The sequence below is a fragment of the Colius striatus genome, chromosome 22, assembly GCF_028858725.1.
Source record: "Colius striatus isolate bColStr4 chromosome 22, bColStr4.1.hap1, whole genome shotgun sequence".
NCBI classification, from domain to species: domain Eukaryota; kingdom Metazoa; phylum Chordata; class Aves; order Coliiformes; family Coliidae; genus Colius; species Colius striatus.
In genome coordinates this window covers 5451131-5475541 of record NC_084780.1, presented here as the reverse complement: position 1 = coordinate 5475541, position 24411 = coordinate 5451131, and the positions used below count along the sequence as shown (strand labels likewise).

The window sequence follows — 24411 nt, the reverse complement described above, 5'->3', positions numbered from 1 at the left end:
CCCAGGAGCAGGTCTTACCTATGCAATAATATGTCATTCATAGAATCACAGAGGGGTTTGGGTTGGAAGGAAGCTTTAAAGACCACCCAGCCCAACCCCCCTGAAATCAGCAGGGGCATCTTCAACTAGATGAGGTTACTCAAAGCTCTGTTCAGCCTGACCTTGGATATTTCCAGGGATGGGGCATCTGCCACCACTTTGGGCAGCCTGTGCCAAAGTTTCACTGTCCTTCAGTTTAAAACCATTATCCCCTGCCCTATTGCAACAGGCCATGCTAAAAAGTCTGTCCTCATCTTTCTTACAAGCCCCCTGTAAGTGCTGAAAGATCACAATAAGGTCTCCAGGGAGCCTTCTCTTCTCCAGGCTGGACACCCCCACCTCCCTCAGCCTTTCCTCATAAGAGAGGTGCTCCAGCTCTCTGATCATTTTTGTGGCCTCCTCTGGACACACTCCAACAGGTCCAATTCTCCCACTGTATCTGCAGCACGTTATGATCAGAACAAGATGAGAGGCAGAGCAGAAACTGAACCCAGTTTCCCACCTTCCAGACTAGCACCACAGTCCCTCCTATTCCATTCACTGTCAGGTGGTGGAAGAAGCCCTTGCTCATCGTTTAGGCTGTTTGGGCAGGCTCAGGGACCCAGGACCTTTGTGTGTCCAGGCCCCATGAGGTGCTGTGCCTGGCAGAAAGAGCAGTAGACATGGAGCTAGCTTGCAGGGGAGCATGGCAGAGGCTGCAGCAGGGTGCTTTGTGGGGCTCTGGAGCTGTTCTCCCTCGCTGCACCCTCAGCTCCTCTCACAGCAAGTTCCCCAGGAGCTCACAAGCCAGGTCCTGACTCAGTGTGTCTGGGAGTTTTGCCTGAGAAAGGAGCTGAGGTGTTGGCCCCAGTCATTAATAAGTTATCAGAGAAGTTTAGCTGCAGTGACATCATCTCCCTCTTATGTTACTACAAGGAACTTAGATCCTATTATGGGATAGGAGGTAACTCAATCGAGCCTTTCAAGATAAACTCAGACAGGAAGAGAGACATGATTGCCTGAAGGCACCAATTAGACATTTCTGGTGAGATCAGCTCTGTTCAGCCAGCACACATGCAGGCTGGGGCCAGGGAAGACAGCAAGCACCTCGCTCCCTGAGAAAGGGGTGGGCAACCAGCTCTTCCTCCCACTGCTGTCAGGTCAGTCCTCACTCCTTTGAGGGCTGCAGCTCTCTCTCCAGCCTGGCCTTTCTTTACATCCCATACTCTGCTGTTGACACAAAACCATGATGCAGAGCAGCTTCCCAGTTCTGAGAGAGAATATCCCAGCCCATTGCCACCCAATGCTGTGTATGATCTTTGGTGGCAACTTTTCTTCTACTTTATCAAGAGAAATAACAGCCCAATATACCAAAACCACCCTCTGGGGAGGATGGGCTTATGTCTGAGGTACCACTGTCCCGTTGTGAGAGCGCTGTGGGTGGTGGAGGAGCATCACAGAGTCCATACTGCAGACTGGGTTTGTCTGAGGCATCCAGACAGCAGCTGCTATTGCCCCTACTGTGTGCAAAGAAGGAACAACAGCAGCAAGAGTCAGGATGTTTCCTGGCAGCATGGCATTGTGCATTTACATCAGTTTCCAGGCTGCAGATCCCCTTGTAAACAGTCCACAGCCAGAAGGAACTGGAAAGATATGGGCAAAGTTGCTTCTACCAGTCAGAGCCTGAGAGTTGCACCACATCTGATAAGGAACACAGAGACTGTTTCAGGTTTTCCACAGCTGCAGACTTCTGCCAGGCATGTTACAGACAGCAGGATGCTTGTGCTTACAGATGTCTAGGAAACACGTTTGTAAATCCTCTGAAATGCTGTGGAAGCAGTTCTTGGAACAAGACAGTTCTTACTGCTGGGTCTGTGGCACAGGAAACCAAAGATCTCAGATTATAACTCAACCTGTCAGAATTAACACAAGATCTTTGACATACTCCCTGCTCCAGCAGCTGCACAGAGCTCCACCACCACCTGAACCCCTGGATGGCTGCACTGATTGCATTGGCTTATCTTCTGCACACTGGGGAGGAGGAATCTCCCACTCATGACCTTGTCTCATTAGAAAAGGACTTCCCTACCTGCTTGGTTCCTTCTAGGAATGTTTTTGATCCTGGCATCCTCCCTAGACTCTTCCTGGCAAAAAAGAACAGTGGTTCCTCAAAGGTATGCTGGGCTCTTACCCCTGCACCATCACAAAGCTTACCTGACACTGTCCTAAAACAGAACACAGGAGAAAAATCTGAGGTGATTCCAGGCACTTTCAGGGCTTTTGACTAAGTGTCATGTTGAAATCAGATGAATGCCCCCTAACTATCAGCAATGGATGGAGATCTAAAGCCAGAAGCTGAGACTTGCAAGCAGATGGTGACTTTCATTTTCTGTCCTTGAACATCTTACTTGAAATGAGCTCCTTCTGCCTGCCACAGACAGGATGGTGCTCTGCAGTACCTTGCTTGAGCCTATGAACTCCCTTGGAAACCTTGTCCCTGCAGACATCTGGACACCACCGTGTGTCATTCGCTCTCCAAACCTACTGCACTGCTTGCCAGCAGGTGAGATGAAGCCCCAGTTAAACCTCTGTCAAAGAGGCACCTTCCTCTGTAAGCACCAAAAGGGTTAATGCTTGCAAGGAAAACCAACTGAGTGGTTTGGTGAAAGAAAGATTAAAACATCTCCGTGGAAGGTGAGGAGCCAGCCCCAGCCTGTGCTGTCCCATTTACCCACTAATCGGCCCAATTTTATCTAAGGTATAAATCATAACACAAAAAGCTCTCAGCGAGCCAGAGTCACACACTGAAGAAAGGAGAGAACTGTTGGGTTGGTTTTTGTTTAGTATAATTGATATAATTACTAACAACTCCGTGCCAAGAACTTCAGCTTTTCTCCTTCCAGAAGAGAGCTGTCTGAAAGCCATAGCAATTAGCAATCCCCACATGCACAGCTTTTATTAGAAAGAATGCACCTCTATTCCAGAAAGAGCCAGCAGCTCCCTGAGGAGTGATTAAACAACCCTTGTGGTATCAGAAACAGCCATCACTCAGTCCATGCTCGCTGTTTCCTCACTGATGCTGCAAAGGCACATAAGGAACTCGGTCTCTCGTGCTGTATTTCACCTTCACTAGCTCCAGAGAGATGCAACTCGCTGTACTCTGGTGCAAGCAGGATTCTGCTTCTGAGGTTGCTCAGACCCTTTTCCAGCTCCTTGCACCAGCAGAAAGTCTCCCTTTCACTCCACTGAGGTCTGATTTTCCCACTCTGGAGCAGCTTGGGGCGGTTAACGTGGCTGGAGCTCAGCACCACTCCCCAAGCACGCTGCTCTCCAGACAGTGTCTCATGGACAGTGGCCACATTCGTCACAACACGTCACACTGACACCAGGCAGCCCTGGCAGGGAGGAGACTGGACACTTGGGATTGCTTTAGGTCTTGCAGAGGGGACTTTTCCTTGATGGCAGCATGTGGAGACACAGCAGAACCTGTCCTGGTGCTGCAGCACCCCAAAGCTGGTGGCCAAACTCCCTGGATGAATCTGTTACTGCTCCTGTGCCAAACACAGGGATCCACAGAGACAGGCAGGTGTCCACTTATCTCAGAAAAACCCACTGAGGAGCCATGCTGCCTCACTGGCACTTCTCTCTATGGACCTTTCCTGAGCCTGTACTAAAGAGCCATGGAGCAAATTCATCAACATCAGTGGTTTCACCAACTCCCTATTGCTCATGTCTGTGTCTTCACCCAGGAGTTTGTGGCCAAAGGGAGGGATGGGGTCCAGCTCTCTCCCTCACCAGCCCTGTCTTAGACAGCTCAGCCTGGGTGCCAGCCCTTGGCTCTGTTTAACATCCCCACTTCATTCTCAACAGATCATTTCATTGTCTGTTCCTTCATTAATCAAACATGAAACAGAGCACTCACTTTAAAACAATCTTCAGTAACCATAGAGGGACTGGGATGAAAGAATGTCTCTGAGAACAGGATCTAATCCTTCTTGTTGGTGTGTTTTAAGACAGATTGTGATGGCAAAGTCTAACAGAACTCTGGTGCTGAAGAAGGAACAGAAAACTTAAGCAAAGATGAATATTTCCTACCTGGGTTTTAACTTTGTTCAAAAAGTTCTTGTTCATCCCAAAACAGTTTGATGAAAAATTCCAAATAAGAGTCTTTAATCTTCCCCCTGAGCTGCTTTTCTCTTCTGCTCTTTATCCTTTGAATTGGTCTTCTCTGCAAGATGAATGATGGGATGCTCTGATTTGTTTGTAGTCCTGGGGACAGGAGGTAAATGGAGGCACAGCTTACAACAGCCTCACCTTCTTCAAGAGGAAAACACACACTGTCTTATATCAGACCTCTGAGCAAATCCTGGGGCAACTGAGCTGAGCTTCAGGTGTGATGTGCTTTTGTCATCCACATAGGAATTAGCAGAGCTGGCTGAGAAACCTCTCAGCTGGATGGCATGAAGCAGCAAATGCCCTTTGCAGCAACACAGCTGGATGCCATTTGGGAAAAAAGACAATCTGTGTGGCAAATGGGGAGTAATTGAATCATCACTTAATGCACCTGGGGTATCACTGCCATTAGAGGTGATGTTGCATCAAGACTTGTACACTGCACTGAAAGGACAGTGGGAAGGCTCAGGAAGGTTTGACCTTATTCCTTGACCAGCTACAACTCTCCATCCAGGACAACTCGAGTCTGTAATGGGAGGCTGGCTCTCCTGCAGACTGGAAGTTCATTGCAGGGTGCTGGGAAGTGGTTTGTGAACTTAGGTCTGTGCTCTTAGGACAAGAGTATGGTGCTAGGGGAAGAACAGCATCTGGGGGTCTGCTCCAGGGTTCAACTTCCATCAAAAATACTACTTCATGTCATTAACACTCTAATTTCTACAGCACATTCCTTTATGGAGGATCACTGAGTGGAGGGCTGGGCCATGACACTCCTGTTCACATCCTTCTCTCACACTTTGATAAGAGACAAAGTGCTTTCTCTTTGCAATTTGAGTTCAGAGATCTTTCCTTTAGATAGCTTGGAAAGATGAAACGAGCTCTCTTGGCCATAGATGGAAATTAGAAGTTGCTTTATCCTTGGTATAATTGGTTCCTGGTATTTTATCCAAATTTGAAGTGTTTTCCTCTTATACTTTGATTTTTAAATCTACAGATGACATATTGTATCCTGCTCACCATTGTTGAAACGAGATCTTGAGGAGAGATGATCCCCAAGCCTATTATTTAACCTTTTTTTGGCTTCTACTTTGGAACAAAACCAAATCTTAAAAATTAAAGTTTCTCACCAAATTAAACCTTGAATTCCACTGCCTTCAGGTTTCCATGATGATCAAAAAACCCCAAACCAAACAAAACACCAGTTGGCCAAATTGGCTGAGGAGAAAGAAAAGCCTGAACATGTGTGATACAGAGAGCAGGGGCTTAATTCCTGCACCATGACATACAGTCTGACTTGTTCACAGTGCTTCTGCAGGTAGCTCTGGCTGCTCAGATCCAAAGCAGGACCCCAAGCAGGGCTGCCACATCTTCCACATTTCCACACAAATAATCCTCTGCTGGAATGGGGCTTTGGCCACAGAGCTTGGCTGTCCTGCACATCCCACAGCAGTGGTTCTGAGCAGGCTGTGGGGTACCCCAAACAGGGCTGTGCCTCTGCAGATCAGCTCAGGCAGGTCTATGGCAAGCCCAGCCCCAGGGGATGCAGCTTTGATGCTCATTTTTAAGGGGGGGAGGTGTCTGCAAGTCACAACTGGCCAGTGTCCAGGTGGGTCCAGGTGAAAGGACTTTGCCAACCACTTTGTTTAAGAAGCTGCCATCAGTTGGCAGCACTAAATGACCATCAAGAAAGGATCATCCTTGGTGGTGGGCAAACATCTCCAAGCACAGACAGGAGCCTTGCACCAAGACCTCCTTATGCTAATCCCTATTTACAGCCTAATCCAATCTCCCTGGCCATCAGTCCACCTGCCTGGGCATCCAGACTCCCTTTGCATAACACTGTGGGCACTTAAAGCACTGCTAGAGCCATCTTTCACTTATCCCCACCCTGTTTCTTTCCCCCTCAGACGCCTGGATGCAAACCTGATCTCTGTGGTACCCGAGAAGAGCTTTGAGGGGCTGCTCTCCCTGCGTCACCTGTGGCTGGACGATAATGCCCTGACGGAGATCCCTGTCCGAGCTCTGAACCACCTCCCAGCACTCCAAGCCATGACCCTGGCTCTCAACCAGATCTGGCACATCCCTGATTACGCCTTCCAGAACCTCAGCAGCCTCGTGGTGCTGTAAGCCCTCTCTTCTCCTTCCTCCCCTGCAGATGCATCCTTGGGCTGGGACAAGGTGCTGTCAAGTGGGATCCTCCTCCCATGGCAAGATCTGGGGGTCACTCCCCGAGAGCAGCTTTCAGCTGCAGGGCCAGCAGGCAGAGGTTTTGTCCACAGGAGCTGAGGAACCCCCACCATTTGATATGAAGTGCTAAAATTGCCTCTTTTGGGTCTTTTTGGCATATTTTGCCCTCTTTTCACTGACGATCCAAAAAGCTCCTCATTCAGAAAAAAACAATAAGGAGAAAAAGAATCTTTTCTCTTCCCCTGGAGATGAAAGCTACAAAAAGCTTCCAGTTTGTATTTCTCCCTCCCATCCCTGTGTTAATGCTGCAGGAATTTCTATCAACATGAAAAATGAAAAGCAACAACTTGTAGTCAGGTCAAAAAGTGATATTTTTTTTCCCTTGGAAACCATGCCAAGAAAAGTTGTTGACCCAATATGATTTGAAACAACAGGTCTGACCTCAACACCTTGTCCCAGCCTGTGCATGCTTATTTGTATGACTTGTGTATGCAGATCAACTCTTCTTTGCAGTGATCACAACCCCACGGTGCACCCCTTGTGTTCCAGTTTGCATTCTAAAGCCAAACTGACAATGCTCAGAGCAATGTAGGGAAGAGTGCTGGCCTCACAAAATATCTGGCTTGTGAGGGAAACATTTACTCCTTGGGCAGTGAGACAAACTAAAGCACTCTGCAACCTGCAATGAGAGAGGGAGCTGATGTCTTGGTTACATCAGGAGGTGCATCTCTACAGTTAACAGACACTTGCAGGTTATCAAGCATTTAAAAGTGAGTTTACATGTGCACTTTAGCTAGTCATTACTTTTTTGGTGTTGATTAGCAAGTTCAGGTGTGATTGCCAACTACTAAAGAGCTACATGGAATCACAGAAATGGTTCAGTAATGTGTATTGATCCCAGGGTATTAAACAACCTCAGCATGTGGTGCCTTAGTGAAAGTTCAGCCATTCTTTTTCTTTCAAGATGTGAAGTGTTTACTGAAGCCATCTAGCATAGAAAGTGCTTGCACAAAGCAGAGTCCAGAGTTTTATTAAGCATCAACTTCAACTGTTTAGACAAAGCATAAAGGCTTATTTAGGAGAAATGCTAAAAGCAACTTGAGAAATGTCAAAGAAGTCATTTTCACCCACAACAGTGCTCATTCTACAAGGCATCCCGTGACCATCATAATGCAACCACTTCATTCAGCTTTGACAGGGAGCATGGAGGGTGAGCTGACATTTGGGGCTTTATTTCAGGCTCAGAAACATGCTGCTTTCATTCTGGCTTATCCCATCCTTTGGGTGAGAAGCAATTCCCTAATTAAACAGGCGAGCTCAAAAAAGAAAAGTCATTGACCATTAGGTCAATTAGGGAGAGAATAATGTCCTACCACAGACAGCTGGAAGGGAACACATGTGTGATCCTGCCAGGGACTGTGGGACACAATGCTTCATTTTTGTAGGACCACAAGTGTTTGGCAGAAGTGGCCCCATAAATCTCTCCCAAGCTGCCATGCATCCCCTTGTCAGCGCACAGCCAGTGGAAAGTCACCCAGTGATCTTCTTGCACCCTACCAGGGATGTTTCCCTGCTTCAGACTCACCCACCAAGCTGGGAAGCAAACACTCCCAACAGCCAGCCAAGACAGGCAGTCAAGTTTCTGAGGAGACTTTCCCTACCAAGATGCAGATGATACATATGAGCATTCCTCTGTGAGTGTGGGAATGTGCCCGTGGATGAAGAGCTGGCTGCTACCAAAACCATCAGGAAACTTCTAGCCTGAGAGTTACTGAAATGAGCACCTGGGGAGGAGAGACAAGAGCTGATGGGGGAGAGCATGTGGGAATCTCACACAGCCTGATTAATACTCATGGACATGGCTGACCATGGCTGAGAGCATCTTCCCTCCTCCACACACCTTGGCCCTTTGGGAGATCATCTTGTGCTGCCACAAAGCACCAGCATGAGAACATACAATCCCCCATCTGGAATAAGGCATTTCATCTCTGCTAATCAATCACACCTCTCTTGAGGAATTCCCTGCTCTTATTCCCATCTGTGGCTGCTGCAGGTCTCTAACTGGGACTGCAGGGTGTTCAGTTAGCAGAGCCTCATGTAAATCACTCACCATGCAATCTGTGAGGCTCAGTAATTGGCACCATCCTTTCCCCAGCTTTGATAACAAGGGCTTCATGTGCTGGAATGTTGGCACTGGGCTGCTGATGGCAGAAGGGAGATGGCTCGTTTGATCAGGGAGCTACTGAAGATGTTACTTACCTCCAAGTCTGATCTATTCAGGGCAGAATTTGTCTTAGCATCTACAAGCAGAAATAGCCCTGAATATTTTTCAGCTCATTTTTTGTATGGAGCAAAGGGGGTTTTACAAAAAGCATCTTCTCAGGCATCTTAAGTTCAGAAGTGAGCATCTGAAACCCCCAGCTGCTGTGCTGAGACTGATACAGTGCATGGCAGCAGTTCTCATTCATGTCCCTCATCTCTGTTGGCTGAATTCAGCAAGAAAGTCAGCTCGAGTCACAGCACCTCTTTCAGCCCCAGTCCCCAGAGGGCTCTGCTGGTCCTGCAGTAACATCTCATCTGGATGCATTTGGGAACCAGACTCGGGAATTCCCCCAGATGTGTCTTTGTTGCCACAACGAGCTGCAGGTCCCTTCTTTCCTGGTGTCACCAAAGGAGCTGTGAGCACTCTCAGCAGAGATGCCCATCAAACAGCTCATCCCTGCTTCCCAGGGGAACTGACATCAGCTGAGACTCAGCCCCCCAGCACAACCAAACCCAGTCTGTTAGATCAGTGTCAGGATAAACCTGTGTGTCTCTACCTCCACCTGCCCAAGTTAAAAAGCCCCTCACTGAGAAGTTCTTGGGAACCTTGGTGTCGATGGGGAGTGCCAGCCATGTGTAACTCATTACTGCTCAGAACAATATCTCCTGGAACATCTGGGTCCCATTCATGGACCTTTTGGCTCTGAGGACTGAGCATGTTGCCTTGGCAAAAGTGTGGCATTTTAGGAAGAAGAGAATAGCAGTTCAACACACTCCTGACAACGTCTCTCCTGACTGAGCTTCACCAGACGAGTCTCTTGCTGGTCCTTCACTGCCAGAAAGAATCCATGGGAATGTGCAAGTTTATGATTTAGGTTTCTCCACTTTCCCATGGCCAAATGGAGGAAAAGGACAATTTTGCCACAATAAAGCTGGAAATTCATCGTGACAATGGCTGATCCAGTGGGAGAATTCCTATCACATCAGATTTTAACTCAGATCAAATAATCCAAGGCAAATAACTGACGGGAAACGTTTGCATTTGTCCTTTTGGAGAGGCACAAATGAAGTCATTAGAAATGAAAGCGACTGAGAATCCACCACGTCTCTTTGTAGTTTGTTCCAGTGGTTAATCATCCCTAGTGTTAACAACAAAAAATAAAAGCTCATATTTCCCATTTGAATTTTCTTTGGCTTTGACTTCAGACATTTGTGCTCATTATTCCTTTCTCCACTAAATCACAGAATCATTTTAGTACCCATTTTCTAACCAGGAAGAATCCTTTACATTACCCTGCACTCATCCCCTTGATCTCATTTTTAATAAGCTAAACAGATCAAGTTCTTTATGTCTCCATCCTAGTTTTTTCCAGCCCTTGGATCAGTTTTATTGCTCTTCTCTGTACCCATTCCAAATTACCAACATCCAGTTAACAATGTGGGTACCAGAAACAGATTTACCCTTCCAGAGCCAGTGTCACCAGCATGATGCAGATGTAATACCATTTCCCTTTCCTTACAGTCTACTTTGTTGCTCATAGAATCATAGAATGGTAGGGGTTGGAAGGGACCTTTAGAGCTCATCCAGTCCAACCCCCCTGCAGAAGCAGGTTCACCTAGATCAGGTCACATAGGAACGTGTCCAGGTGGGTCTTGAAGACCTCCAGACAAGCACCTTTGTTTAAGCACCTTTGCACATGAGATGCTTTCCCCTGGGTACAGCACAAATGACAGGGGTGCCTTGTCCCTTTGGAGGTGCCATTTTCAGACTCTGAGCTCACAGTGCTAATGCCTATATTGGACTATCTCTCACTTTAGTACAAGACTTCCTCGGGATCTTTTAATCCACTGGAAAAAACACACAGGGAAAGGGAGTAAAATGAAACAAATTCTACTAGGAGCTCTGCAGGGATGATTTGGGAAGTTCTCATTTATGCTCAATTTGTGATAAGAGATTGCTGGCAGGGACAGAAAATCTTCCTTCTAGAAACTCCTGTGCCCATTGCTCTTACTGAGAACAGTGGTGGATGCCAGCTCCAACAGCATTAGCAAAGGCTTAAGGACTTCTCATGTTTCTGCATCACAAGAGGGTTGTTTATAGCCCAGAACCAAGTATCTCAAGCTGCTATCAAGCCAGCTGTAATTTACAGGGCAGAATATAACGTGGTGTGGGCTGAGCTCAAATTGACAAACACTGGAGATGTTGCAATTTCACTTGTTAAAATTTGTTTACCAGGGGAGGAAAAAAACCAGAAGAAGGCAAGATGGAAGAAAGGAACATCTTTTCAAGTGTTTACCTTTCCAGCTCTCTTGTTTCTGTTATTAGCATGTGGTTGGGCAACAACCAGAGTTCAGCCTGGACAGCAAATCTTTTTATAACACTCTTTTTCAGTTGCTCATAATTTTCTCACCAACAAAGTACTTCCCTCTGATGATTTTCATTACTCTGCCTCCAAACAAAGCACTTTAGAGCCAAATATAAACACAGCAGGTGATTGCTCTTCTATTCTGTCTCCTTGCCTGCCTTGGTGATAGCTCAGCATGGCAGAGCTTGGGCAAGGTGTCTGCAGGGAGCTCACATCTTCACCAGCACTCGGCATTTCCCTTCTCCCCACGCTGTCCCCTCGCAGCAGACCAAGGTACAGGCTCAGGAGCTCCTCTGGTACCTCCTTCTGTGATTACAGAGAGATTCCAGATCCAAACTCTCCATTTGCCAAATGCAGTGCTCAAAGGGACCCAAAGTGTTTAGCACCATCTTGCACTGGAAACACCAAGTAAAGAAACATGAACTGAAGCTATCCCATAACATTTGTCAGAGAAAGCCATCTGGGCTTGAACTTCTCTTCTTGTGACACAGAGAAATGTCTCCTATAAGATTCTGATTTTGATCCCAGCTTCTTTTCACCTCTAAGAGTCACAATCCAACCAGGTTTTCTTGCAGGCAACATCCGTTTCTTCTTTCCCATTTGCTTGAAGAACAAACACATTTTATCACATATCTTTCCCCTCCCTTCCCCTTCCTCTGAAATGTTTGTATGTTCTCATCCCAATGACAAACATCCATCTTGGGCTGGTTTCTGTTTTGCAAGCCCCTACCAAACTGCCCTAGAGCCTGCCTGTTACTCCACTCCTGTATTTGGCAGTGGGAGCTGCCTGTGCTCAGCCAAACAGCTCACACTTGAATCCAGGTGGAGTGAGAGATTTTTCAAGCTGAGACAGATTTAGATCAAGCAGAGAATAATGAAAAAGTCATTGATCCACCTGCCAGCATGGAGTCCCCCCCAGGCTCTTGGAAGGAGGCAACAGTGTTGGACAAAGGCTGATGCATCCCTGAGCATGGGCAAGGAAGAAAAGGACCCCAAAGGCAAGTGCTGTGGCAACAGATTCACCATGGGACTCTGTGTTAAAGAACTGGAACAGCAAAATGAACTGATGGGGAAAGAGAGAGCAAAGAAGGTGTCCTGCCCCAGAGGGCCTTACCTCCTCAGTGGGCATTTCTCCACACAGACCTTCCCAGTGTTTAAGTGCAAGCTGGGCAGCAGTGTGTTGCCTTCTGCTGTTTTACAGGTTGCTCACCAGATGCCTCTACATGGACTTCAAGGTGCCCTCAAGTGGGATTTCAGAGAGATGCACAACTAGCCACGTGGCTCCCACCAACTGTAAAGGAAGATAGATGGCAAAAACAGTCAGATGTGCAGGCACACACAGTCCCTGACAATCAGAGAGGAAGAAACCAGGAATGAAGGGTTTGTGTTTGCCAAAAAAACTGAGACATGGCAGTAAGGGGCACATGGAAACTGAGAACTCAGCAGATGGGGCTCCAGGAACTCATCACCTACGGAGCTTCCAATGCAAAACTACCCCAGGTGGCTTTGCAGGACACGGCTCTCCAGCACCAGTATTAATTCTGGGAGCTCCAGAGCTCTTAAGCACCAGATGTTTGTGGCATGTAGCACCAGGATGAGTGGGAACAGGGAAAAAAACTGGTGCCTTAGTGTAAAGAACGTTCATCAGGCTGCTCATGGCCCCTGTGCTTCACCCAGACACTCTGAAGCATGAAACTGAAGACAACTTTCCTTGCAACCAAACTGGAGCTAATCCAGGAACTGGCAGCATTTTCCCTTCTTTAGCAAGTTAAGATAATAAGCTGTGACTAACAGGATGATTTTGAACTCAAAGCCTCGTTGCTGCTCCTTAGGCTTTGAGGAGTCCAAATATGACTGTGTCCTTAAATAGCACCCGCTGCCCCTGAACAGCTGCTGAAGCCACACAGCACTTTGTAGGGTTGGGCCCAAGGTAAGGTGAGATCTAGAATGCTTCTTGAAGTTTCTTGCTTAAGCATGTTCGTCCAAAGTCACCTGGGGCAGCTGTGAAAGTGGAGGTCTCAGGGAAACTCCTGCATCAGCCTGGATTTCCTGGGAGAAATGGGAGCTGCTCTGCAAGCAATTGCACACAGCTTGTGTCCCATGGGGCAAGTGAGGAGATCTTTTAATACCCCTCTTCATGTCAGCCCAGGCTGTGCTCAGCTTGCAGGATGTCCCTGAGCCATGGCTCAGATTGGCAGGAGAAGGTCAGCCTCCACCTCCACTGACCATCTGTTTCGTCCACAGGCACCTGCACAACAACCGTATCCAAAGCCTGGGTGCCAACGGCTTTGATGGGCTGCACAGCTTGGAAACCCTGTGAGTCACTTGTTCTCTTCTCTGTCCTAAAGTGCTTGTGTGTGTTTATAACCCCCCAGCACAGCCTCAGGAAAGGGCTGGTGTCTCTGGGCCAGCCCCAATGCACTTTCACTCACCGCTACACACTGAGGGCAGCAGCAGGGCTGGCTGTGGGCATGAACCCAAGCAGCAGATGCCCAAGGCACGATGCTTCCTGGGGTGGTGGCAGACTGGATGTTCTCCCTGCATCCATGTGAGCTTGTCTGGCTGTGCTACTACTGCAGAGGGGTCTGGGTACATGGCCAGAGTGGCTGGGAGTGAGCTCTGGGGCCCTGGACACAAGCCTGGTGCAATCCAGAGAGTTTGTATGCATGTGCTGCTTGGGGAGTGTCCCCACCTCCTCACAACATGTATGTGGTCACAAAGCCTCCTAAACACCTGACTCCACCAAAATGAGGTGCTGGCTTGAGTTCAAGGCCAATAAAATCCTCAGGGATATGTGGAACATCTCTCCTCAAGACAGTTTTACGTTACCTGGCATCACCCTTAGCCAGCTGACTTCCTCTTGCACTCTGTTCTTGGTGTGGCTGGGTCAGCAAGATGTCAGCAGACCCCTGGGGAAGTTGGGAAGCAGCAATGAACTCTCCTCAGGACACACCTTCATTAGCAGCAGAGGGGTCACCCTGAGCTCAGAGTCATGTCTGACAGCCCTGCCTTGCACACACCGTGCCTCAGACAGCAGCGTGAGTTGCTCGTGCCTCATGTCACTGGCCTAGGAGGAAACAAGCAAGCAAACAAGTCAAGGCTCTGAAAGGCTGGAAGAGGTGCCTGTTGCCATCAGCTGTGCAGAAACATGTCCCTTCATGCAGGCCTTGGGATCAGAGTCAGGCCCTCACTCCTTGCCAGGGAGAACCAGGGGGTCTGGGTCATAGCAAAAAGAGATGATGCTTCCCAGCATTCAAGTGCCACTCAAGGAGATGGGGCCCCTGTGTGCTCTGCACAGTGCCAGCAGCAGCAGCAGGCAAGAGTGGCAGCAGCAGGAAAGCCTTTGGTCCCTCAACACACTCCCCAGGGCCAGGACCATGACATGCATTGTCTCTTTCAGACTGGCACATCTTGGGGCCACCCAGAAGGGCTCAGCTGGGGAGAGGTTGAACCATGCCAGGGACCATGTGGAAGGGAGGCTGCTGGATGGTCTCTGGTGACCCACAGGTCTCCCCCATCACTGTGCCAGCTTGGTTTTCTCCCCAGTCATTTCTGGTGGGTGCAGGTGATTGTGAGGGCAGAGTTGTAGCATTCAGGCAGCACAAAGGCAGACAAGTTGCAGGAGTGGAGAACTTGCTGAGGGAAGAAAAGCCTGTTTGGGCTATAACCCAGGCAGACCATGCAGCAGCATTACAGCCTGCATCAGGGCAACTTCATTCTGCAGCCAAGGTGGTTAAAGGCACCTGCTGCTCATCCCAAGCAGGACAGAGCTGCAGAGAAGAACCCGTCCCCTTATTTACTGTGGGAAAGACTAAAGAGCCTCCAATTGCCCTGGGAGATATTTCAGTTTCCATAGACACTTGTGCTGAAAGCACATTTTCCCCTCTGCTCCTTCTCTGTCACTTTCTTTGCCTTCCATTGCCCATCTGAGATGCTGCCCAGCATTCAGGGGAGCTCAGCATCTCCCTCTGTTGCTCTCAGTCCCTGCAGGGACAGGACTGCATAGCACTACAGGTACATGGTTCTCTACAGGGACATGGCAGTGGAAGTGCTGTCCCTGCTGACCAGGCAGCTCTGGGAGTATTCAGCCTCCAGGGATTGTCCCCTTGGAGCAGGGCTCTGCCTGACTGCTGCCTGCACCAGGCTCTGAGCACCCAGCCTGGTGCATGGGGGTATCCCACAGCCTCCATCCTCCACCAGCTACCTGCAGCTGCAAGGACAGTGGTGTGGGTCACACCCCCAGGCTCCTCCACATCTTCTCACACTGAAAGAGTGTCCCCAGGAGAGAGTGAGATGGCTTTGCTCCTCTTGGCCTGAGCATCATCTGCCCTGCTGACCAAAACCAGCTGAGCATTTGGCTGCAACAGCCCAGTCAAGCTGACAGGCCTGCATCTACCTACCACCTCTCAGCTCCTGTGCATGTGGAGACTATTACAGTCTGTGCACATACCCTTTAACTCAAATTATGATTACATTCTGTTGACAGCACTTAGCACATTTTCTTGGCTTGTGGAGGCCCAACTGTGCTCTCAGTTACACCGTGGGCGTTACCTCCTGGAAGGCAACAGGATGGCAAGAGTTGGTGAAGACAGAAACTTCTCTAGGGTTCCTAAAATGAGTGTTTGTGGCCAGACGCTGATTAGAAACCAGGCACAATTGTTGAAGCACTGTATGAGAGGGAAAAAAACTGTGTCAGGCTTTTCAGAATAGTCCCAGGAAGCTTGAGGTGTGTGAACCTCTGCTGCCCCGAGGGAAACGTTTCTTCTCATATTCACCTATAAAGGGAAACAGCCAAAACTTGAAGGGAAACAGCACCCACTTCTTCACAGAGGTGTCAGCAGTGTGCAAACTGCCTGTGCACAGCCACTTCAGACACCTACCCCAGGTCCTGTGGTTTGTGCAAACACAAACCCCAGTGGAGCATCTCTGTTCTTGCTGAGGGCTTGGCTCTGCTACATCGGGAGGGCAGCAAATCTAGGAAGAGCTGTACAATGAAGCCAGAGGAATGACTTCATGTTTCCCCTGCGTTGACCTGCAGCTACTGTGCACAAGTCAGCTCTGCCAGGTACAGAGCAAGAGCAGCTCTGTGTTTTCCATGCTGATGAGGGGGAAGGTAGATGTGCAACACCCGTCAGGTCTCAACCGGTCAAACACCCGCGTGGAGCTGGAGAAAGCAGCTCCAAGAAAGTTGTCAAGGCAAGATCTGGCTGTTCATCAGCATCCCCCCAGCTGCCTCTTCCTGGGAAGGAAACCTGGGCAGGCAAGCCCAGATCCACTCTGGCCAGATTCCCAATAGGGTTTCGAAATATCCTTGAAACCTGGTGAGATTCCTTCAGCAGTTCCCATAAGCCTGAGAGATGACACGGAGCAACGCTGCAGGGCTGTGGGAAGAAACCCCAAGCGTGGCTGAGCCATGAAACCAGGTATTAGATGATCAAAGTGGGTGATACTTGGCATTTTTTAGCCCTTTCTTAAAGACACAGAGTAAATCACAGTGTAAATGTCCTTATGTGGCATGTTCTTCCTGTAAGCCCTTCAGGTAATGGACCAGAGATGTTAAATGTGTAAGCTCAGAGGTGCCCATGGGAGATGCAGGGCAGGGTCAGAGCTGCCCAGTGAGTGGAGCAAGGCCAGATGGGCACAGAGGCTTTAAACACCAAGGGAAGGAGAAGTATAACCCATAGGTATGCCTAGAGGAGAAAGCCTGTGGCCAAAGCCTGATGCAGTGGGGTGGGGGAATGCTGAGAGGCCTTTGGGGGTGGAGTGGGGCAATGAAAAAAGCCATAGGGAAGCATTATCTTTTCAAGAAGCAAGAGCAAAGCATGTCAGGAGATGAGACTCCAGCCACACTGCCCCTCACATGGCTTCACTGCTCCTGCTGCCCCGTGTGAAACCTGCCCTGTAGTGTGGTGGGTTTAGGGTGTGCTGTAAGACAGCAGAACCAGGTACCTGCCATTTGGATGGAAGGAGCTGAGCTTTCACATTTCCTGATTACATTGGGCTTAATTTCTCAGTCTGTAACAACATGGGGAGAAGGGGAGGAGGATTAGATTATGCTTGTGCACATTTGGTAGGTAAGGATGTTTGTGGACAAGCTGATAGAGGAGTGAGCTGCAGGCAGGAGCATCCCTGCAGTAACAGAGGCTGATTCTTGGAAACGTTCAGGCTTTGTACTCAGGGCTGGGGGCACAGCACCAGGGCTGTTGTCAGAGGAGCAGCAGGGAAAAACTGCCATCCAAAGGCTTGCATGGGGCTAATACAGGAGCCAAGTTCCCCACTGCTGTATGAGGACAGGGTTTCTCAAGGGAAGGACCCCTGTGATACGAATTTCCAGTGACATTGGTTTTGTGTCCAGCTTTCCTCCTTTACCACCTTCTCCTGGAAAGCTGACCAGTGCCCTAAGATGCCTGAGCTTTGCAGGCAGTGTGCATGCAATCTAAAGGCTGATAAATACTTGCCTCATGCCTTGTAGTGTTTGACTTTGTCCTCACTAGGCAGGTTGTGATAAAGCTGAATTGAGCCCTCTCCTTCCCTGGAATGTTCCATGGGTCACACCTGGAAGAGAAGGTGAATGCATCGAGTCACTCCAGACAGCCACTGAGCACCGACTGCCACACACACACACAAGGAAACCCATCCAGGCAGGTCCTTGGAGCCTCTGATATGGGGGCAGGAGGACAATGGCAGCAGGTCCAGACTCTCACATGGCTCCCAGGCACGGATGACTGCTTGGGGAGGGTCTGGGCAAGGCGTCCCACTACAAAAGCCACCATGTGTCCCCCAGTTGAGCTGATCCTCCCAGTGGTCCTGTCCATGGACATGGCTGAGGGACACACAGGGAGCATGGGCTGCACCAAAATCAGAGGCCAGGGCTCCTCCCTGCCCTGGCACATGCAAGCAGACAAGACCCTGATGTTGGCAGAGAGCAAAAACATGTCTTGGCAGTGTCCTGTCTCCCCACCCTGCAGCAGGGCCAGGGTGGTTCCCCGGGGCACAGGCAGGGATGAGAAACCAACGGCTGCTCCCCAGGACCAGCCTCAAATGCTGAAGGCCTCCAGGCTACAGCCAAACCAGCAACCACCTGCCCCTCAATTGCTGCTCCTCTGATGGTTCAGGCATCTCCAGCCGGGCTGGGGGAGCTGCTCAGCGGCCCCACAGCCCTCGCCCATCCCCTCCGCCCGAGATGACCCCGCTCCTTCCTATCTCTGACTTCTCCCTCCCCATCCACATCCCTGCCAGCTCATCAGACAGGGGAGATAAATCACTTGGGAAGAGCAAATCTCTCAAATCTCCATTCATTTGGAAACCTTTTTAATTTCTCTTTAAAAGAAAGGGGAGGGGATCACAGTAATAAATTCCCAACGTCTCCCAGAAAGGGCTGGACCCAACCCAGGCTGCATCCAGCCCCTGGGGCTCTGGGAGCTTTCTCTGCCCAACCTTGCCTCACAGGAAGTGCCCTTACCACAGGCTGCCCCATTAGCAGGGTAATTAGTCGGGGCTGTGGAGGCAGAGCAGGGCTGGAACCTGCCGTTTGCTACGGGAGCAAAAATAAACCCCAGAAAATTAATGTGAAGTGCACCTCAGGCAGTGAAGGCAGGAAGGAGGAAATGGGAAATAGTTCCACCATAGCTCATATAAAGGTTGTTTAACCCTTGTAGAGCCAGGCAGGCCTTGGTGTTCTCCTGGAAAACTGCCTGCCATGTGCTACCTTGCTGCTGGAGTGGCATTTGTCTCCATCAGTATGTGTAACTGAATGAGCTCCTTGGTGCTCACCCCAGGCTGTGCAGTTCCCAAAGTAGCTGATGGGTTTGGCTCCTCTAAGGATGAGGTGTTTGCTGCACTGATGCTCCAAGCCCTGCTGGGTGTCACTGTGGGTCCCCAGGCAGCTCATCAGTTTGGCTCTACAGTCCCACCCTGTCCTGCCAGAGGATGGAGGGGACTTCGGCAGAGCCTTGGGTACCCCTGTGCAGGGGATGGACAAGGGAAGGGGGCCAGGTGGCTTTTTGGAAAGGGGGACCAAAGCCCAAGGCCCTGTATCTGGTTCAAGAACAGAGCTATAAAGTTCATTGATTATCACATCAATAGATGGTGATTTTTCCAAACAGAGAAAACCACCTGTAGAACTGAACTGGCACCATCTGGAGCATGGGGAACCAAACTCTTCCCTCCTGTGTTCTCCTCAGGCTAACTAACACAGTTTGATGCATCTTCTCTCCCAAGAGCAGAAGCCTGGACTGTCAGAAATGTGTCCTCACTGATACAGCTCAGGCCCTGACCCAGTCAGATACCTTCCAGCCAGGCTCTGAGCTTTGGCTGAACGTGACCCCAAGCACACGTGGTATTTTGGAAGATTACGAAGAAAAAAGCAGAAAGGGGAGGCAGTTCAGGTGAAAAGGGAGTTCTGGAGCTGCTGCATTTTTGTGGGTTATGGCTGTGCTGTCTCACCTCCTTTGCAGGATTCTGCCTATTCTCCCTCACACCACCACCCTTGTGCTCTGCCAGCTCTTCAGCCTGGCCCCCCCTGATCCCTGGAGTCACTGATGTTGCAGTGACAGACAGCACTGAATCTCTCCAAACCTCACACTCCTTTGTCTCCAGACATGCTTGCTGTGAGCTGTCAGGGGTCCCCAACTCCTCTTGACTCATCGGGCTTCATTTTGCTCATAGTCCACCCCTCAGACAGACCCTTTCCCAGAGCAGCTGAGCAAGGAGGGAAGCCTCTGTCTCAAAAAAGCATGAGTGTGAATTGTTTGCCTGAGAAAAGGAGGAACAGACACTGCAGGCAGCAGAAGTGGCAGTAGAGGTGATGTGTGGGCACGTTTTCACCGTGGATGTGCTGATGCACAGCAGCTTTGCCCCCACCTCATGCCCTCTCCTCCCAGCAGCAGCTGTGCCCCTTGGGGGTAAGGCAAAAGTCCCCAGCTTCCTTCAGGCAGTTGGGAAACTCTCTGCTGCAGACCAGGCATCCTTCAGCCTGCCTTCTTCCCTCTCCTGGCAAAGTGTAGCAGCCTCCTCTGTGGCTCCCCTGCCTGAGTCATCAGCTCCATGGTTATTGTGTGTGCAGCCCAGCGAGCGAGGTCCCCCCTGCCCCGCGCTGCGGTCAGCTCCTTTGTGTCTGGGAAACGATATGTGCATGGCAGTGCCTGTGCTCCCAGGACCCCCCACGAGATCCCCTTCTCAAAGGCTGAGTTCAAACCTTGTTCAATCAATCAAACCGAATTGGAAACATATTGAATCCGGCACCTTCGTCAGTTAAAGAACAGCCAGAGGCAGCGGCTGGGACAGACACGTTCTGGGCACTGCTGCTTTTAAATGGAGAACAGAGCTGTGTGAGGAAGGGTTGGGAGCTGGGAGGGAACAGTCAGGTTCCTCTTGTCCCAGCAAGAGACCTTTCAGTGCCACATGAACCCTGTAAAACGGTGCATCAGTGTGTGAAAGGCTGGGATCAGAATGAATCCCTGTTGCTTCTTGCTCCTCAGGTACCATCAGTGCCTGACAGCCTTGCCATGGTGTAGGGGGCACATCTCTGCTCCTTTGGGACACCCATGACCTCTGCTGTACTCCATCACAGCATGGCTTCTCCTTGTAATTTGCTGAAAATGGGCCTTTCTTGGGCATGATTCTTTTCCCACATTAAAATACCGACCCTGGCAGATGAATCCCACAACAGGTCATTTCCCTCTCCTGCCTGTACCTCAGCACCACCACTTGCCTCCATTTCGAGGATGGGCACGTGGCTCCAGGCTGGCTGAAGTCAGACACGTGCTTTTGGGTCCTTTCACATCCCCTTTCCCTCCTTTCCCTTCCTACAAGCCCTACGTGCTCTCATTGTGCAGGTGGTGCTGGGGAAGGGCACACACACTCTGCTCAGGTGAATTGCTGCCAGGAGAGGGGTTTATGCTGATACTACACAACAGAAAGGTGGCACCTAATGGTGCAGTAACTTCTCACAGTCTGGACTAATCAGGCAGCTCTTCCCAGCTCAAGCTCAGCCATGAGCCATGATATGAGGTATCTGGGTGAAGCAGTCTGGCCAGTGCTGGGCAAGAGGTCAAACTACACGGTCACAACAGCCCCCCTGGGCTTTCAGACTACCAATTAAATCATTTCCAGTGCTTGGTTTGGCCACAGGAACCAGCACAACCAGTAGCAGAGGTCATTACTTTTACTAGCAGCTTGATGAGAGGCCAGCACAGGACAGGTGGAAACATCAGCCCTCATCAGAGGCTGCACAAAGTCTCTCTTCAGGACACCACAGCAACATCTCCAACGACACTGGGACCGAAACAGTCAGCGAGTGTCCCGTCTCCAGCTTCTAATCTTACTGCATCTTCAGGTTTATTAGCTGCAAATTTGTGGTGTTTTGTGGCTTATGGGAGAATTTATAGCACCATATAATTTTTTTCTTGGCTTCCTGTGTGGAACCACTAATAGTCCCTAACAGGCAGAAAATTGACCCGAGACTCTTTCCCCTCCTTCTCTCCTTTTGGCCCAACTTGAAGATATTAATAGTTCCAGGCTGCATGTTGTCAGCTTCAAATCACCCTGGCAGTTACAGCCCAAAATAACTGTGCCTTTGATGTCAATTTACTTTTATTTCCAAATAAACAACGGGGTTGGTTAAGATCTTCCAAATATGAAGCTATAGGCTCACTCTAGAAATAACAACAATGGAAAGCCAGCCAGTTCATTGTGTCTTGGGCAGACTGGGTGACCTTTAAGAGGTTTTCATTTTAACTAGAAGAGCAGACAGGGCTCCTTTCGACATCCCACTGTGATGCCTGGAGCTGGCAACTTGGAGCCCAACTAAGGAAAGTGATATTTTTAAAGTCATTTCTCTTGCACATCGTTTCTGAACCTCTTGGCTGGATGATCCTGCTTCCAAAAGCCCTTGATAATGGGTAAAACTCTCCTCTTTATGCCATGCTTGTTATTTCTTTTATGTTATGAAGCTTCCCTACTGTTTTGGCATAGCCATGGCCAGGGTGCATTGGCATCCTTTCACCAGGTCATGCTGGCATTGAGTCCACACTCCAGGTGTGCCAAAAAGGGCAGCACCCCACAGCTGTGAGATCCTACTCATAGTGTACAAACCCTTGGGACAGACCCCAGAGCTGGGGCAGCTGAGACCCCAGCAGTGCCAGGTCCAGCTCTCCTGCACCAAGAGGCCTCCCTGGCCAGTCCCACAGCCCCCCAGCCCATGTGCCACAGCACTGCAGCAGGAATACTGGCACAAAGTTTGCCTTTTTGCAGCTCTCCCCACATCATCCCAAAGCTGGAAGCAGTGGGAAAGCGTTAGAGCATGGAGTAGGGGTCAGCACAGCATTGCCCGGGCAGCTCAGATAAGGCACAGAGAGAAAGGGACACTTTGCAGCAGATCCATTTTCCATATGTCCCTGGAAAGGGTTTGTCAATGGTGACAGTTCACTGATGTGCTTAGGGGAGGAAATTTTATGGACACCAAAGTCAAAATGGAAAATGAGCCCCTGAGCCCAGCCTCCAGCCCATCTGCCTCAGCCCTGTGCTGGGGAAGAAGCTCTGGGGCTCAGCACATGGGCTGGGCCAAATTCATGGTGGGAGGGCAGGCAGAGAGGAGCCCTGTGTGGGATGGACGTGGCTCTGCTGATATCAGACATGTGTGGAAAGACCCAAGGACTGAATTTCACTCAATGAGCAGAAGCTTCCCCACTGCCTCAACCATCCACAGCCTCCCCTGAGGTGAAGGCTGGAGGCTGTTTCTGGGTCATTCCTTGAACCAGAGCCCAACTCAAGTTCTGAGAGGAAAGGGATGGTGATGAAGTCATCCTTCTGTCCTGGTTTGGGTCTAGGCTTTGGGGAGAGCTGCCCCACTGCAGGGAAGAGATGATACCTGAGGACCTTCTCAGCTTCTGGCTTCTTGAAGCCTCCTCCAGGCAGATGACCCCCCTTTTAATCAGCAGGGCTTGGCACAGGGCAGCCTGGAGGCAAGTCAGGGCAGCAGCGGAGGCACAGGCATGGCGAGCAGTCGGCTGCAAACATCACTCAGGGGAGCTGTCACTGAGCACAATGGGGGTTGTTTCCCAGGAGCAGGCTCACCTCACCTCACCAACAACCAGGAAGCATCAGCAGGAGCGAGCACAGGCACATTGTCTCTCCTAAACAGACTGGGGTTGTTGGCAGCCAGGCTGGAGCAGGATGACTACACCTTGTTGTATTTCCACTTTCCAGCAAGCCCAGTGTGTGCCAGCATTCAGAGATGGCTCTTTTACCCAGAGGGAGCTGCAGAACACAATGCTCTTTGTATGTGTCAAGGGGAGAGGGAGGCCTGAGATGCTGCCAGGGCTGGGAGAGGTGTGTGTTCGCTCAGGAAGAACTGGTCCTGTACATACTTGCACACACACGGAGGTACAAACAAACTGTTCATGTGCTGATGAAAGCCCAGCCTGCCTGGAAGAGACACTGGCTGGAAAGGAAATGCATTTTTAGAGAAAGACAGGAGCAAATATTACAGCACAATGAATTATTCCTTGTAAATAATATAGGTTACAGACCTGAGATCCCTTTTCCTGTCAGTGATTCACAGGTGAGCCAAGCCTCCTCTCTCTTGGGCAATACTTTCCATCTCTTGGCTGCTCACAGAGGCGTCGGGCTCTTGGGAGCAGTTCAACCCCACGCCGTGGCACAGAGCTTCCTTCCCTCAGTGCCAGTGACACAGCAGCTGTGGGCTGAGTGTCACCTGGGGCCAGGGCTCTCTGCTTCAGGGTCGGTCCCTTGGCATCACTCAAGCTCCTCCCAGCCCCTGAGTTTGGGGTAGAAGGGAGGGGAGAGACACAGGCAGACTCCCAGCCTTGAGTGACCTCTGCAGCACCTCTGTGTCACTCTGGAGAGTCACTGCAGGGTGAGATTTTACAGGTATCGAGCACCTGATGTGCAAACAGAGATTTGGGACTGTCAGTCAACATCAGCTGCTAATGCTCCCTGATTTCGTTCGGTGCAGTGATCTGAAGGGTAATGGGATTTGACTGATGCTTTCAGAATGCCCAGCAGTGTCCTGTCTGCACTTCTAATTGCTCATTCTCTTTGGAAATCCTCTCCTGTGCCTCCCTCTGCCTCGGTGAAGGGATGTGCACTGTAAAAGTCCTGCCCTGCCTCCCCCCAGCTGACAGGGTCTGTGTGATGTGAGGCACTCAGCCATGACAGTGATGGGCATCTGGCAGGTACCGCTGACAGAAACTGGCCAGGAGCATCCAAGCAGCTGACAAGGAGCTACATGTGCCTTGCAGGGAGCGAGGTGTAGGAGCAGTTATGTGTTGGGCTGTTTATTCTTAAACAGATCATTTTGGGCTCAAGAAGAGAAGACTCCGAAAAATCACTGATCTGCTTGGATCCAGATGAGAATTGACTGTGTCAGGGCAAGCTCTTTAGGAGA

At 50.0% G+C, this 24411-nt stretch overlaps 1 protein-coding gene across 1 annotated transcript in view; it reads left to right on the top strand.

Moving 5' to 3' along the window:
- The window catches only part of LGR6 (leucine rich repeat containing G protein-coupled receptor 6), a 104347-nt gene that overhangs the window by 61192 nt on the left and 18744 nt on the right, over positions 1-24411 (top strand). The window contains exons 5-6 of the mRNA XM_062013880.1: positions 6096-6311; positions 13248-13319. Coding sequence (XP_061869864.1) covers positions 6096-6311; positions 13248-13319 — 288 coding nt within the window. The remainder of the gene's footprint in view (positions 1-6095; positions 6312-13247; positions 13320-24411) is intronic.